The sequence below is a fragment of the Aphis gossypii genome, chromosome X, assembly GCF_020184175.1.
Source record: "Aphis gossypii isolate Hap1 chromosome X, ASM2018417v2, whole genome shotgun sequence".
In the NCBI taxonomy this organism is placed as follows: domain Eukaryota; kingdom Metazoa; phylum Arthropoda; class Insecta; order Hemiptera; family Aphididae; genus Aphis; species Aphis gossypii.
Genome location: NC_065533.1, coordinates 3,518,285 through 3,537,853, shown reverse-complemented (window position 1 = coordinate 3,537,853; position 19,569 = coordinate 3,518,285). Strand labels below are relative to the sequence as shown.

Below are 19,569 nucleotides of genomic sequence, written 5' to 3'. Positions count from 1 at the left end.
TCGTTAGCGTTAACATAAACACTATAACATTTGTGCATGATTTTTTGTGCATATTATTGATTATTGTTTCGTGAAAATTGCATTTAAAAGTTTTCAAAGCGTAAAGCAGGTAATTTAATGTTGTATCCGATAAGTAACCAAGTGTATTGCGTGTTACTTACGGTATAGTAGTATGTGTATGTGTGCTTAACTAACTGACACGTAAGCCTTGTGCATTTGTTGAACGGTACAGTTGCTTAATAATAATTACAAGTAGGTACCTACCTAAGATAAAAAAGTTAAATGGAATCCGTGTGATTCGAGAACATTAACATACTCCACGCCTATTGTTCAGGATGAATGCAAAATATTCGTTGAAAAATCACATTGTTATTGTTTTAAATCATTATTGTACTTTGCTTATACCTAAGCCAATCGTGTAGGAGATAATCATTAGGTATAAGTAGGCACTTTGTAGTTACCTAGTATTAAGCATAGCGATTCACGAGAGTGAATTAATTTTTATGTCCGAATCGCTAAAGTAAATTAAAGTAGGTTTGCATGACTGCATAATATGTGTACAATAATTATTTACATAACCGCACTAAGCGTAGCTATGTCGTAAGAGTTTAAAAAAAAATCGCATGTCCAGGTGTACGCCATATACTGGTTTTGGCTTAAAATGTGGTTGTCCTTTAACGAGAACACTCGAATATCTTTCAAACGATATAACCCACGAAAATGTTTTCTTGTCTACTGCTTGAATGTAACGGACGAAACGGTAATATTAAAAAGAATAGTAATAATTATTATACTCGACTTGCTACAACACTCGTCCTTTCATTTCTAATCGGTCAATATTGGTTCGTCCATAATCTTATGAGAGCTGTTCGTTAATCTCACCGAATAGTTATCGACGTGTGTTTGTTCTACGCTATTCCGGTTCCTCTTACAAATGTTGAACTTAACAAACAATATTGACATGATTCGTTCTTAAATGTATACATATTTCTAGAAACACGTTCTGTGTTATCGAAAAGATTATGGATAAAACTCAATCTAATCCTACAAAAAATAATATGGCCGATGCATTTGAGAATATAATTTTTCGAGTATTTATTCTATAATAAAATGTTTGAAACAAAATATTGAGCGTAGCCTGTTAACGCGGATCGTTCAACTAGAAGAAGAATATCTGAATATGAAAAATATGTAGAGGACGATATTATTATTTAAACAAAAATAAACTTAAAACGTAACTATTCAATATAGTTCTGCAGAATATATAGGTCATGACGTGTTATGATATAACATTTACGTTTGATATTTTAATTTAATGATCACAACATTTGGTACCTTACTTCAGAATTAATTAATTTGTTCAAACATTAATAACCTACATTTTCTATGAAATTACATCATATAGTGTCTTTAGTATACCATGACTGCACTCGTAAATCCGGTACCGTAAAAGCTACACGAACGACAGATACGCTCTAGAGAATTTGTCAGCATTTCACATCGAGATAATAGAATAAAAAAAATTTCACAAAATTATCACTGAACTGTCTGTATATTAATTAAAACAGTGATTTACTTATTATCTGTGAAAATATGGAATACATATTATCGAAAACTCACTTTCGGTAGGTACCTATTGTCTTTTATATAACGTAGTTATTTGAACAACAATTAATAGCGCATAAGAGAGTGATTGTTATTGAGTTTGTTATAGGTTGGTTTATACTGTATTATAGTGTAAAGAGTGTTGAATTTTACCTGAGATAGATTTGGAAACAGCTGCCTTAAGAAGCCGATTGTCCTTTTGTCTCTGACATTCTTATGACTAGAGTCTTCTGCTTCAACAGATAAAAAAGCTTCTGATTCCTGTATGTGAAACATAATTTTTATCAGACAACACATGAGTATTTTTCATAAAAAATTAAATTTAAAATGCATCTTAAATTATTATTAATATTACATATGACAGTTAAATAGATTTATATTATCTAACTTATATCTAATTACTAATTAGTACCCCATGAGCGTAGTGTAATAGGTAGATATTTTATGTAGACGTTTATATTTTTTATATTTTTCTTGTCTAGGTAGTAGGTACCACAAGTATAATAAAATAACGATATATGAACGGTATTATGGCGAGGATACATTTAATGTTTATGATTTATTTTATGATGTATACATATTATATTATAAAGATCATAAGACATGCAGTTGACTATATATTATTATGTTATTATAATTTATGTTAAATAGATATATAATATGTTATTTATGACTACAGGCTATTATGCACTGACACACAGCTACAGAAACACTATTATGAAATACAAATGCTATATCGATCAACCGTCGAAGGTAATTAAAATCAAATTGGCCTTAATCATCCGTACATTCAAATCTCAATTAAGTGTTAGCTGAAAACATAGTACCTACATGTACAATTTTATTTATAAGCGGTCATAGTAAAAAATGATCGTAAGAAAGTGCAAATTTATATTTATTTTAGAATGAAATTAAAATTAATTATTTCGAGTATGCTATAGGCAGCAAAAATTTTGTTATCTATACAAACTGTTATCGGTTGGTTTTAACATCAATAAAAACATCTCTGTTTGATGTTATTTTTTCCTATGACGTACGAAAAAAATTATGATATACATTAATCATAGTTAATACCTGTTTAATTCTCGTAAATCGTAATAGGACTCTGAAATGAAAGTGAACATAAAAAAAAATTGAAATTTAGTTCCTACTTCTTAATATTTAGATTGCTACAGCTAAACGTACTTTTATAGAACATAATTATTTAATATTTACTTTCTGTTTATTGTTAATAGAATTTTTGTTCAACATTTACGTGTATAATTGTTTGAGAAAATTTACAATGATTATTTGTGTACCTATTTATGCTATTCTGTAAATTCTGTTATAATTTATACTCATACTATTAATTAATAATTAATTATTACAATAGTAATTTAATGTATTCATTAAAATCATTTAAGTGTATTTTTGAATCATATTCGAATATGTATTTATAAATAGGTACTTTGCTGAGAACCATTGTAATATATTTTTTTCCCCATTAGATTAATTGCCAGTCGCCACTATCCTAATGGTTGTATACACGATAAGACTCAAATAATTATAGAATTTATTATTCAAAATTCGATTCAAAATTTATTATTTACTCATGATTGAGTATATTAAATGGAATGGTTGATTTACCTAATTAGTATAAAAAGTTATTTTGATTTATGAGGAAAAAATAAAATGAAATTATAAGTATCAATAAAAAAAAATATAAATATATTATAAAATCATAAAAATTTAGTATTGTGATGAATTTAATTCTTTTAAATTACAAATTCCGTGAAAGGGCAACATTTTTAAATTTTCTTTCATATAATATATGTAAGTTTTATTTTTGTGATATTATATTCTATGTGTAACGAACTTAATTAATACTTTATCGTTGCAATGCAAACATACAGATAATATAGTGATTATTAATAATATTATATCGCAACTTTAAAATAAATAGAAAGTTTAAAGTTTCAACTTACTAACCTTTTTATTATATATACCTATAATATAATCTTTTTTAATTTATGCTCATTTATTGAGTATTATAAGTATTATAGTCTAATAATAAACTGTAATAATTTTAAACATATTTTATTTTTATGTATACTCATTGCTCATGTATTCCTTTACGGTTATATATCTTGAGCTTTTTAGTGTATTATATTTCCATACTACACGTTTATTGTTTTTATTCTAATAAATAAAAATTATCAGCTGATATTTTGTAAAATTGATAACAGACATGATTATGTACAATTTTGTAATTTTAAATTTTATTTGCATGACTATAATTTGCCATCAAAAAAGTATTCAAATTTTCTTTAAGTTAAGGCACTTTTTTCTGCAGTGTTCAGACATAGTGAAGAGTGAAACTAGAATAGCACGGCTTCTGTTATCATACTTCTAGAAGTCTACTAAGTTCAGACCAGTAGTTGTGTACGCTTTTGTCCGGACGCTGCATGAAAAACGTACCCTTTTGAACATTATAATTTGATTGTTATTTGAAAATGTAATTTTTATGTATAGATCTTTTACGGTTCAACCAGCTCTACCTTTCAATAAAACATATTATTTATTATTATTATTTTTTTAAAAATTATTTTTGATTTTGTTGGGTAAAATCAATAAACTAATATATAATATTATATAGACGATAAATTAATCAAATCAAGTTAAGTTTAAGTTTTACAAAAAAAAAAAAAAAAATTAAAATGATACCGTTTGTGTGGGTACACACACAAAAAAAATAACTCAGCGTACTGTACTTTGTAAAAATGTACAAGTTTTGTTTTAAATACAAGTAATACAAGCAGTACACTTCTGAATATTATTATAATATTATGCGCGCATGTTCGATACATCGTGTACCTGCATAAAAATGTGTGTATATTAAAAATATAACATACGAAATAAACGTGAAATAATGCTCAAGACATGTCATTCGAAAGTTAAATTAAAATTCTACCGATGGTATCATAATGGTCCTTGAGACTCTCGTTACATTTAAATTCAACTATGACGTTAGAATAAATATTTTATTTTGTGATCTAACCGCGTGTGGCACTTTACCATTATTGCCACTTCGCGTTTCGTATTATACAATATTATTGTCGAATATATTAATTGATCGGTAATGAGTATTTAGCGCTTTTTTTTACCCAATAGGATTAATCACGGGTGGGTATTCGTTCCGTGTACTTACGTGTTCCGTTTACGAAACAATCATTCATCTTTGTTTACGTATACCTAGGTATACCTTTTATATTCTTTATTAAATATTAAGCCGTGAAAAGTTATAAAATTATAAACAGGTACGTCCATTGTTCTAAGACACGAAATTCATTACAGTGGACGTACGTAACACACGTAATCTAATATTAACAATAATACTATTATGTTGGGTTAGTGTCAAAAAATTAAAAATGTTAGTTACACACTTATATCGAACAATAATATACAAAAGGATGGTGTACACACGATAAGGTATGACGTTAAAATTTAATTGTTATTTTTCTTTCTTTTTTTAAAATCTTTGTGTTTTGAGCGTAGCACTCCTCTACAACACAGTGCTATATGCCTATCCATATTATATATTTAATATAAGAGTGTAAGTATTTTTTATTTAGTTGCAATTACACTTATTCTGGTATTTAGGTTGACGCCGAGTAAGGAGTATCATCTAGTATCATCCTGTAAACTTGAAATTCAAACGGACTTGTTTAATACACTATATTATTATCGATATTATGACCATACGACAACAACTATTTCATCACAATAATTATTAACGTATAAAGTCGCAAAAATCCGTTTCGCTCGGTGATATCGTTTGATGTATATATACGGTGTAGGTAGGTATTTCGTATGTCATATTATATCGACATATCGTGAAGTTATGTGCTCTGCAATTGCTGAGCATGCCACGTAGATTCCATGACCTAATATTATAATATTGACGTGTCGGACCAACACTCGTCATCGGAAATTTTTTTAGAACTCATTCTGGTGGTCGACCGACAATATACTACCAATCGCCAATTATGAATCAATCAATATACTTATGATTTTATGTCTTACGATCATTAATATGTTCAACAACGGACGACTCGAAACGACAGCGATTTCAACAAGTCGATATTATGTACCAACATCAATATATCATTTTGTTCAGCAGTAGTTTTACAGCAGTCACTAGTCAGTAAGGTCGTATCAACGTATTCATTTCGTATACAGGAGTATATTGAAAATAAAAAAAACTTAAGCCACAAAATAATCAAAGTTTCAATATTATTTATACGACCATAGCGTCTCGTAGATCGTCTAGCCCAAAATTGGTCGGAAATAAAAAATGGAATATTGTAAAGGATATCGCAGGAAGACCGAAATTTTGTTATGTTTATCGTCGTTTACAGTGGTCCGGAGATACGCGATAAAAAACTGAAGCGCTACGACACTGCAGTTTTCACTTCCAAATTTCATTAGGTTTACTCGACCACCCCCAACTACAATCGCGGTACACCTTATCTAATTATATTTACCATAATTTTGGTAATATTATAGGTACCATATTATACCGTAGTATAACAATACCTACCCTATGATGACGATAATAATAATAACTAATGCCTTTCTCGATATATTGTTGCAAATTGAAACCACTCCGCCGCCCCCAACGTATAATATTATATAAACTATCATTTGTCGCGAAGCGGAAACGCGCCTGCGCTTGCCAACGCGCGTGCACTACATATATTTCGATAAACGCCGAGAGCGTGGACTAACGTATGAATAGTATATTATTATAATTTAATATGTAATATTAAAACAAGAAAAAAAACGACGCGAGCCAACAACTACGAGTACATGATATTTATATGTATAGTACGCGGCGGTGCACAGTACTTGTGTATTATTTTCTGTGGCGTTGTCGGTGACTCGATGTAAAGTAGGTACATGCAGCAGAATTTTACATAAATTTTACGATTACATTATTATTATTATTATCATCATCGTTATTATGTAATACACGTGACTGTGTGCGCATGTGTTGTGTGATATAGTTAGTAATATGATAATTTTTTTACGTATTACTACTAACCGTATAGTCGTATATAGATATAACGACGGTTTGTCTAGAAGCTAAAACCAATCCGAGAGACGCAAACTCGCTGCAGCGGTGTCGTAACATAATATTAATAATATAGAAAGGGTGCAATACTGATTACAATACACTACATAATAGTATAAGTGTACACGGATATTTATCTACTTTAGCACGCTTGAAAAACTTAAACAAATTGAAAATAACGAATTTTAATTGGCGATTTGTTTGTATTACCATTACATGTTGTATACGGTAATAGAAGTTAATTTTTACTGGCAATTTTAATGACCCGATCACATACACCGGTGTATCATGTATTGGAAATCGTTTACGCGTGTTTATGCAATACCCGCTAAAACAATTTAATAAAACGATAATACCTATAATGAAATATTCACGAAGCCTATAGGAAATTTAATTAAAAAAATATCATTAAACGTATGAACATTTCCGAGTACATGTCTGTACTGTAGCCGTACCTATAGGACACAGATACAGTAATTTATACGTGGTAATTGAAAAATTAATAGTAAGATGATGATAATGACGATGATGATGATCGTATACTTTCAAAGTATAAAATATGTCAACGAAATACGATTGGACGTCAATTGATTAGAAAAATAACTGCGATAACTAAAACCAATAGCAGTGCATTTTCACGTATTATTATGAAATAGTCGTCGTGAGTACGTAATTATTCTTCGATTTTCTGTGATGTAGTAGTGTCTATGTCATCTATGTGTAAAATTTCGACGATGGAAAGTAAATAAAAGTAAATAGCTACTACAAATATAATTGGACCAAATTACCTATTAATATAATATCTATGTAATCTACATTTTTTTCTGTTTATTGTGACCAATTTTAATTACTCCAAACCAATCGTGACTCTTAAAATATCGCCTCTAGGAGATCAAAACTTAATAAACGGTTATGTGTATATCATTATCTTTAAAAGTTACTACATAGCTGCCCATAGGTATGTATTTCATAAATCCGGTTTTTTACATGCAACCAGCGTTGTACAGAAAAATAGCTGTCCAACGTATATTGGGTATAGCTGGTTAGGTATTACCTACATTTGTGTATGTATGTGAGTGTTACATATTTTATGGTAGGATTATATATATAGGTAACAGCCAATAGAGATATAAAGGTATACCTTGATTTTTGCTAATTATATTCTACAATAATTATGTATCGATTATACGTTGATGATTGTATTTTATGTACTGAAAATGGCAGTGACGTGTTAAAATAAAAATTTTTGTAAAACGACCGTTAATTATAATCGTTGTCATCATGACGAAACATAGAGGATGAGGCACGCGTAATAAATATCATAATATTAGACGTCGCATTATTGCTGTCACTCGCGAGCTGTGAGCAATGGCACTGCGAGAAATATAATAATATTATAATCATGTCTAGATTTAATAATACTTAATTATTCACTATAATAATATTATGTATACTTATGTCATGAATCATGATAATAATAATTAAAACGCGCGCAATTATATACATTGTGTTTGGTATTATTCTAAGTACATACCTACACCTTAACACTTAAGTCATCATTTTATTGTGGATGAGATAACACTGTGTATATAAAATATATATAATATAATATACAAGTATAATGAAAGTAGCTGCAGTTCAAGTAAGTTTCGAAAAATGTAATGCCCAGATTACCTTGGGTTGTGCGGTAATCCGTCGAACTCGAGTACACAGTTTGTCCTCGGTGCGGGGCCAATACATGTTCACACATGTATATATGGATAATATTATATTATTATACATTAAATTGAATTTTCTAAACATTAATCATAATTCCCGGTGAGTAGTTATAATGCATTATGATTTATGAGCGTGTGTATATAGTTAGTTCAAAAATTTTAAAAAAAGATTAGGTATCGAAAATATGATGAATGCTTCTTACGATTTATATTGTCTATATTGTGAGAACGATTATATAGTTATTAGTAATTTTTATCAATCCATTAAAAAATCTTACCTTTTCAATCATGGAATCTATCGACTTAATACTGGAGCTCGCAGGATGGCAATCAGCTAACTGATACCACGTTATGAACAAAACCAAACACATGTATTTAAACATCATTTTGAATACTGGTCTGAAAAAAAAATTAAAAATATAAAATAAAAATTGTGCTCGAAAACAGTTAGATAATTTTAATTTACATTCCATTTTGTCAGTCGTGTTTTTATAATAAACTGATCAAAACGAAGTATATTGTTTAAAAATTCAAACTACACAATAATAGTCGTTGAAGTGACATCATGATATTATTAATATTAATACAATATTGATAATACATAATATTATTATATTAAAATTTAAAACTTCACGATTCGTCTAACGCATTATAGATATCATTCATCAGATCGAGCAACTTGGAGTTTTTATTGTTGCTTGACATGTATATTTAATTGAATGACAATAAATTTGCTAATAACATTTAATAGCAATTAATATAATATCCTTCCACCCACCTTCACGAAATTTCTAATCTCTATCATAATCGTTTACAATAAAGTAACTCAAATACTTATATCTATAATAATAATATAAAATCGATTTCATATAATTTAAACACCATTGTACCTACTTAATTTTTATATATACTTAGTTTATGATTTTGTTAAATGTTGTTGAATTTGTTAAATAATATTGTTACTTCAATAGAAATTTTAGCTGAGAATATTAAACTTTATTTATTTATTTAGCATATTGATAATGCACAAACAAATTTGATTGTTTGACTTTTTTGGATTGTTTATTTTTTATTACCAATTATTGTTTAGTAATTGGTAAAATCGGTAAATGTCAAGTAATCAAAAACACACACTATAATATGACCTACCTATAGAATTTTAAAACAATATATTATTAAAAAAAAACTTATAATAATAAATGTTAAGTGGTTTTTTTTTTTAGAGAAAATATCAAAAAACCGGTAAAATCCGTGTTTTTTAAGTCGTTGGAGAATTTTACGAAACGATTGCTTCATTTCGACAATATTATGTATTAAGTATATACGCGACGAGGTCGCGCACTATCTATAACGCAATGGTAGGTACTAGGTATTAAAGAGATGTATAATAATAATAGTTAATACTATAAAAATATTTTAGAAATACTTTTTTATAAAGGTCATTGTTATAAGTGGCTTTATCTACGAAACGACTCGTTTATATTTTGATATTTATGTGGTTTTCGCTACCAATTTACGATGCAAGTACACAACTATTTTATCTCGGTAACCGCAACAACGGCAGGGAGGTGAGGACAGATTTGTCGGTCAACAGTGTTCAGGATCAGGAGTATCGCGACGAATTCATTGGCTGATAAAGAGACTCTCATCAGTTGTGTATTAGCATATAATACTTATTACATGGTTTGATTTTTTGTAAACCAAAAAAAGTTCTCGTGTTTATTGCTTTTTTTTAAGAGATGCAGTTTATTTTGGTAATAGCCCAATTATCGTGCTTAAGCATAAAAATGTCTATGTAAGTCTGCGTGGCACTTTTCATAATATGAGATTGTCCAAATACGATAACAGCTGCAATAATGACGCATCTATAATATAAGAATTGCGCATGATCAGTAGCCGGTCAAGTATATACAGTATATACTATATATACACACGTAGTAAAGTATTCAAATTAAACAGACGTTGTTAAGATTTTGAGAGATTTAGGTATGACGATTTTATTTCTTCAAACTCAGACATCTCTTAACGATGATGATAATAATATTTTACAATTTATAAGATCACGTCGTCCGGTGATTTCATAATATATTTTCGGCGTGGGAGTGCATAATAAGCGCACGTGTGCCGGACGTATACACTGCTGCACTGTCAAAATGAAAGCGAGAGTATAATATTAATTTGGCGAAGAGCCCCACTGCAGATACAGGTACTTATAAGGATTTTCGCGATGTAGGTAAATCATATAATAATAAAATACACACAGTGTTGTTTCAAGTCTATATTATATTGGAAATGTGGTTTTTGTCGTTGTGCAATGTACCAGAGACTTTAACGAACCGAAATTAAAAAAAAAAAAAAAATATCAACAGATCGAGCGAAATTTCATTACCAGCCGTTTTTTAATTGATCTATATTTTCAAACATTGTATGTATAAAAATACAAAAAACCTTCGTAAATATAGTTATGTACGACATAAATACCACAAGACTGAACACGAATAATTAATTAATAGAGATAAATAATAATATGCTAATTATAAATATTCTATATAATAACTAATAATTAATTAACAATAGAACCCCACGTGGATACACGTCTACTGCAACTGTGTAATATATACTCACATATAATAGGTACAATACCAGTAGGTACCTATAAATAAAAAACGGCGTTCGAAAAGGCGGGTTTGAAACTAGAAAAAATTCTAAAAACCAAATAAACCAAATAATGATTTTTATGCATGGGTTCTTATTTGAAAAATCGTTTTTCACATAAATATTTAAAATATTGCATGGTACATGGCACATATTGCTGTTGAATGCCAGTAAAGTGTGCTCGGGTTTTTATGTATAGAAAACGGCGACCTACACAATAGTATAATATAGAATAGTATTTATAGGTACCAACAGTTTACTGTATGAATTGTACAAAAATAATATGACGAGAACGTAAATCGCAATTTTCCGGTGCATGTAATAATTGTGCAGCTGTATTATAATAATATAGTATAGATATATTATAATACCAACTATGATAATAATATAGTCCACAGACTTGACATGTCTGTGGGGCAACGATAGACAATAATATGTACACCTATAATATATATTCACGTATGCATATCTTTAACTGTGATATATTCGTGGGCGTTCATATAGAAATCGTAGTTGCGTTCGGTTTACTTAGGGTTTTTTTTTGTCACACCGATTAAACGCTTATGTACAAAACGTATAGAGTAATTTCTGTATCATGATATACATCTACTTAATAAAACATGCTTAGCCGTGGGAAATCACGATGCAGTGCTCTCACAACACATAGTGACAAAAATATCGGCGTACCCGTACAAAACAATAATATCATATTACGTCCGACCGTATATTATGTAGTATAATATAATTATATTTTTATAGGTTTTATGCCTTTATAGATCATTGGTTTAGTGAGCACAACATTCGATGATTTTATTCGTTTCGATTTTTTAACGAAAAAATCATTTACGAGTTCGTCGCGAGATCAAAAAGATTCGAATTTTACAATATTATGTATCCTATAGCACGCACAGTTGCACAACATTTTGGCTTATTTTATTTTCAGAAAACGTGTGTAGGCACCGTATAATCCTATTCAAAACACAGCTCATTATAATAATATAATAATTTTGGCATAATATTATTAAGAAATCATATTCGTTGCAAAACTGATATATTTTTAAATTAACTGCCGGGAACTAGATTCTTGGAACATCATCTAGATGTGATTATATATTTACTCTGACAGCAATGAGAAGGAGGTACGGTTATAGGTTAGGTACACTTGTTATTTCGTTATAGTTTTTTTTTAAAAAAAGCTTTCGACACGATGATGATATGATGCATGTTATTCAGAGCGGAAAAAATTAGTTGTTCATATGGGATTGATTTGTATATTTATAATAATAATACTATGTACATTGAACTTTTATTCCATTAGGCAATGTCTGTGTCTATGTTAAACAAGAAAATGAAAAAAAAAATGAAAATTTCTGGTAGATTTTAAATGATAACAGGTAGATTAGGTACCGACCACACGTATATACTGGTTAGACATAAATTATACAACACTGTTACTCGGATAAGCGTAGAAATATTTTTTCGTTGTATATATATACACATTTTAATAGACGTGCCACGCCATGAATCATGATACTTTTAAGTTGGTAGGTAATTGTTTATAAATCATATCAAAAAGAAATCCTTCAACAAGAATTCTTACTATGTCACAGAACCTTATTATATTACATTAAGACAGTGACTCAATGAATATTATAATTTAATAAAAAACAAATGGAAATCCCTCGATAAACTGTAACAGCTGTATAATAGTTTTTTCATAAGATCATTTAAACGGTTTTTTTTTTTTTTTTTTATATCAAAAACCCGGAGAGAAACCTACGACAATATATATTAAGTTCATATTATGATGTGGACAGTAACAATTTAACAGAATACGATTCTAATATAAGACGCTGACAGACTAGCACAGATTTGAGATGCCAATACGAAATAATGATTAATATACAATATATATATATATATATATATATGTGTGTGTGTGTAGTTTCTGGACGATACGATGAGACGAATAATCAATAGAAAGTAAAATGCAACACACACATAAGAGAAGGTTCAGACTGGCCACCGACCTACAGTGTTTATGATATAACAGTTATTTCAGTTTCAATCCACTTTCCTTTTTACACATATTAAAACGTATACCTTGAGTAACTCGTCCTCCTTATGAACGCGCGTGCGTTCTACCTTAAATTAAAGACCCTATAGATAATGATATTAATATATTTATATACCTAAACCAATTAGAATATATTATACATTTATAAACAAATGTGTATACGATCGATCATTAAACCATAGTATATTATAGTTATTATTATTAATCGTTTCAATCGAAAATGCACAGTTTATATCTATATAATAGTGATCGGCTGATCGGTTAGGTTAGGTGCATACGACTGCAGCTACAAGAAACGCAGTGAAACCGGGCGGACAATGCGTTTTTAAATAATTTATGTAAATGATCAATTTAAATTGTTATAATATTATAATATGATAATAGAGTCATAGATTTATTATAGTCGTGTAGAACATTATGCTCATCATAGCGTAGATTATAGTTTTGAAATATAATTTGATATACCTAATAATACGTACGTTAAATGTAGGTATCACTAGAAAAACTGATACCCATGGGGACATATTTGCTTTCAAAATTTATTAAATATTATGATAATAATTAAAAAATAGTCTCTTTTATTTTAATGTTGGCTATTATAGATCCCTATGATAAAATACGTTAATATAACCAACGAAAAACGTGTTATTAAATTACCTTTTATAAGATGTATTTTAGTAATCGGCAGGCAGCTATGCCTACATAGAATTTTGTATTTGAAATGCATGTATGTATGCACTTATTATACTTATACTTTATTATAATATTATATGTGCTTAACTAGTTAGTCCTTCATTTGTTTTTAAATGTAATTTTCATCTCGTTGCATCAATAATTGTACTAAACATATTATTTCGTATGATAAAAAAAAAAAAAAAATAAATAATTATTATTATAATAAAAAAAATCAACTTTTCATTAAAATTATATCATAAAAAGTAATATATAATATATAACGGTAAACACAGAACAGGCATGGGTTGTTAAAACACGTTTTGACTATTGCGAGCAGATTATCGGTGTTCGATAATGCATAATGATAATAATATATTCTTGTTATATAAAAATTGGTATTACTCAGTCGGTTCACTTATTACTTATTCACGTCATTAGCACTTCCCTCTTCCACGCGCTTAGTGTTATTTTGCTTTCCCTTTCAAAATCGTTTAATATTTCCTCCTGATTCGGGTCCAACAATGTCGATCGATCGGAATAATAATATTAATTTTCGTTTACTATTTGGTAATATAAACTTGAGAGTACACATACATGTCATGTATATACAATGTATGTATTATATTATTATTATGTATACCACAGTTTGTCTAAATATCATTAATGTGGTAAATAACCATGGGAAAATAGTGAATACCTATGAACGCTTTGAGAAAATATGCCCTTGAATACCACAACTCTAGAGTGTTTTAATCGTTCGCGATGAATGAAGAATAATATAATTTTTCTTGTGTATACGATGTGCTAACTACCTATTCATTTCCAATTAAACAGTGTAGACGTATTAAGTGCTTTTTATTCAATGCCACGAACTTGAAATAAAATTATTATCACAATGGCTACTTAAGATTTGTTTAATATCGTTGAAGAACACTGTAATTAATTGAATATATTATTGTAATAGTAACATTGATGGGTAACGAGTATACTGTACTGGGACATATATCGTCTATATTGAAACCAAAATATTTATCTATCGAGTAACATACGTAAAAAGTAATAAAATCATTATTTATAAAAATATATGTACCTTATCCATCCGGTTTTATTCGTGTATAGAAATGATGAAATATATTTTTATTCTTTAATTATGATATGTTGAAATAAATTGAATTTGAATTACTAAAAATATATGTTTATACGTAATCGATACGTAACCATTACAAATCGATAGGTACCTACTTATTATGATTTGTGGACAGATAAATGGTATAGATACATGTATTATCTAAACATTTTTTAGTATATCTAGGATATACAATAATTAAAAATAATGTGTGGCCGTATTTATGTCTTTATTAGTTTAAAATTTTTAGAGAAAAATTATTGATATTTCAGCGGACCGTATAGAGTATACCTATAGACTTTTTCAGTTTAAAAATTGATAATCATTTCATTGGTAAACGTTTTTCGAAATGTATAGTGTCAAAACTGATGACAGTATTTACAGAAAATAGTTAAATTAACAATTTTTATGATTGAAAAACAAAAAAAAAAAAATAATAAGAATTAATACAATGTTAATAATAATACGAGAATAGTGTTGTTTCAATGGTCAACATTTTCAAAAAATGGTCAATGGTACTAATGTGCTAAATTTAACTTATAATTTGTATTAAATATCAACAAAAACAAAACAATGATTTAAAATAACAGATACGTTATATATTATTACTGTAGTACATAAATATTAAAATAATTGTAACTGTAATTAATAAGTATCCGTAAGTTAACCATACTAAATAAGTTTTAAATCAAAATTTAGCGTGATAAGTGCACATAAAAAAAATCTTATTAGGTATATTAATTTACACAATAACTACAACTTTTATGTAATCAAAACAAATTAAATTAAAGTAACAAAAAATATGATAATTAATCTTATTGTGATATAATACAAAATCTTTCACAGAGGTATGTATAAAAATATTTTTATTTTTATTCACACGTACCATTGAAATTAAATTGTATTAAAAGAAATATGTATACTTTTAAAATACGAAAATGTGTATGCAAATTTTTAATTGATTCGTTTTTAATTCAATAACTCGTATACACAACATACATAAGTATTTGATCAATTGTTACACTAGTTCTTGAATAAAAATGTGTAATATGCTCTTTTCAGTGTAACAATTATCGAGAAAAAATAAATACTTGTAAAATATGCATCATGTAAAAAAGTTCATCTCATATTGTTGGCTTACAGGCACAGTAGGCAGTCAGATTTATGATGTGACTGATTTTTTTTTTCGAGTATTCCAGAATTAAACAAGACGATGTCGTTGGTCAATTTTCAAAATGTTTGTTATTATTGTTCAACGAATTTCTAGTACTCGACTACTACATTATGTACTGGCGTACGAAAAAATAAAATATATCACGGTGTTACTTACTTCTTCTGATAGTGTTTGCACGGAAACGCGGTTTTCAGTTGCAGTATCGATGTTATTAACGTCAACGCGCACTCGCAGCACTAGCACATTTCAAGCACGAGGACCGACGATGACTTAACAACGTATCACCTTGTTCCTAATGTGCAGGTTTAAAGCCATAGTGGATCTCTGGCACCGTAGAAGGGTCGGCGCGTGCCGGACTGGAGGGGAAACTGACCAATATGTAATAATAACACTATAGTACCTACCTACCTACGTATGATACTAGCGGTGAAAGTAAATAATATATAATATAACACTACCAGACGGGTATGGGAAAAAAAACCTAGTGTGCCCCATTAGCTGGCGATCGTAGGTATAGAATATTGTACATACGTATATTATACATATAGAATATTGTTACCTATCGTATACTCGCAGACGTATTTTAGATTAATTATTATTATTATTATGTGGGTATGAGTGGGTGCGTTTTCAAATCGGCTGTTTCCCGCTACCGCACAGATTCGACCCAAATTTGTTTTTTTTTCCGATACTTTTACCTCTTCTGAAGGTCCGTATAGGTACCTACGTATAAAAATATTATGATATTATAGTTTTTACCATGTATTACGGGGAGGGGGGGGGCATTTTTATCGTTTTACTTAGACGACGGACTTTTCTTTCCTTTCAACTCCGCCCCGCTAGCACGCACACTTATAGGTGACCAGACACTATCCGTATATTTTACGTATTTTATTGCTCAACGAGTCACAAAACTCTCGAACGAGTATACGCTCTTTGATCCAATTATATTGCATAATCATAACATAAAAATGTATATTAAAACTTTTTTGCTATTAGCTGTCTCACGTGTTGTATTGGCTGCAGTTAGAGCGCGTGCAACCGATTCAATATGCGACAAGACCACGATGTAATGATAGGTTTATCTGACGTGGTAGTACTTTTATTTTTCATGTATACGAAATAATATATGTATTCGTAATATTTAGGGTTAGACTGTCTACAGTCTATGTTCTTAAAAATATTTGAATATACACTAAAAAATGACGAAATATACATTGAAAATAGGAATTTAATTAAAAACTAGTAGCATACTGTAACAAGGTCGGAAGAACCGATAACGATATTAGTTATCCAGAGAAGGATTTATATTCCTTATGGATAAGCTTTCCGTAACTGGATGTCTGATAACTTGTGGAAGAGGTTTTTAGATCAACGAAAAAACACGTTTGGATTAAATAACTAAATAATGATTTATTTTTTTAAAATAATACATTACTATAATATGAAGATGGCTGTTAATAATTATTGTGGTTATACCTACAACGGTTCATGATAAATTTCAAACTGACTGCCGTGGGCCATTTTAAAATGTCATATTAACATTTTTAATATTAAATAATAATTTAGATTTTAGACACAGTTAAAACGTATCAATTGGTATTTTCTGGTGGTAAATTATATTATGTGTATCATGTGTAGTATTTATTTATAGGATGTAATAAATGTTACGATATATTCAATATTATAAAATATGTTTATTTAGTGCTTTAGAGTTTTAAATCTACAATAGGTACCTAATTACATCGAATGTCTAACGTTTATTTTTTAAATGTTCAAAAATATACCAGCGTCACTTGATCGCAAGGAAGTAAACTGTACATTTTAAGCTATGTAGATATTCAAAGTTCCTTAGATAATTTTTGATTAAAACTTAATTGAATTATGGTTAACTATTGATATGCACCATATCATATAGATATTAGTCATTATAATTATACATTAATACACTATTTCCATGAATTCTGGTATACTTACGTGTTTTACGTAATTACTAATCAATAAAAATTAAATAAACAAATAACATTTTTTAAGTAGATAAATTTTTTGTTTAGATCAAAGCTATTTGTTTCCAGTTTGAACCGTAAACCAAAGGAAACCATGTTTCACAGTACATCAAGATCAGAAACTTACCACAGATGAAAAAAAAACTATTCGCAATTATTCGCAAAAATTGAAAAATAATAATGTAATGCAATGTGATATTTTTAGTGTAGACTTAATGCTACGAGTTTTTATCAAATCAATTGATATTTCATACGACATGCAAAATCATAAACATTTGATAATATTATTATATCGATACTGAAAACATAAAATGGTTGGTCTATACTATAAAATATGTCCACGGCGATGTTGTCTAATATAAAGTTATTGTTCCCGGTCGAAAATTCTTAATTGGCAATCAATAATTGCTCGTCACTCGACCCCGACATAATTATTATTATATTGTATCGGTAGGTATAATACTAGGAAAATATTGTTTCTTCGTGTGATAATAATATAACATTACGTATATAATATTATAAATAGATAATTATATATTGACCTGTTTCTTAATGTTTAAATAAATCAGTCGATGCACTTGCAATAGTCAAGTGCAACGACAATCGATGGATATTATTATGTTATTTCGAATTCGTTTCGGTAGACTGTAGACCACTTGTCACAGATTATTACCTACAGTACACTAACCTACGAGCTTAATCAATGTACGTCGTACCTTAAGGCACATACGACGCCATGATATTATGTGTACCTACCAATTGGTATTTATTAGTTTTTATTATTATTTATTATAGTACTTTAGTATAACAATTTTTAACTTTTTAAACGGCTTTTTAATATTTAATTTATTTTAAATAAGTTATAAAAAAGTATTAACCATATATGTGTTATAAACATTTTATAAAAATTATATATATATATAAAAAATACAATTATATTTATATACTTATATATCATAATTAATACTTATTTAATCAGTACTTACTATAGTTACTGCGGAATGAAAATATAATAATGTTTTTCTTTTTTTCATGAATGGTGATAATCGCTGTTATAATAAAACTCAACAATCACCAGTTGGAGTTACTAATTAATGACAAAAATTATATAAGTTAATGTTATACTTAGGTAAATAATTATTTTATTTAATATACAAAGTATATAGTATTATATAGGTAGTATTAAGAAAACATTTATTAACATCACAAAACTAATATTAATAAGTATAATATTAATTAGTACCTATGCATAAGTTTCACACGATGAACACATTTCTTATAACGTGTATATAAGTATGATCACAACCTCAAAACTAGATACATAATAATAATAATAACATTATGATATAATTCATGACAGTTAGTATTTTTATTTTTATATCGCACAATAATTTTATACTACTCATATTTTTAATATTTT

At 28.5% G+C, this 19,569-nt stretch overlaps 1 protein-coding gene across 2 annotated transcripts in view; it reads right to left on the bottom strand.

Moving 5' to 3' along the window:
- Positions 1–16,466, bottom strand: part of LOC114131783 (uncharacterized) — a 37,676-nt gene extending 21,210 nt beyond the window's left edge. For both annotated transcript variants that reach the window (XM_050205311.1, XM_050205312.1), the window contains exons 1-3: positions 16,300–16,466; positions 8,715–8,835; positions 1,759–1,866 (exon numbers count right to left, since the gene is read on the bottom strand). In XM_050205311.1, coding sequence (XP_050061268.1) covers positions 1,759–1,866; positions 8,715–8,822 — 216 coding nt within the window. In that variant the 5' untranslated portion in view covers positions 8,823–8,835; positions 16,300–16,466. The remainder of the gene's footprint in view (positions 1–1,758; positions 1,867–8,714; positions 8,836–16,299) is intronic.
- Positions 16,467–19,569: the final 3,103 nt, after the last annotated feature.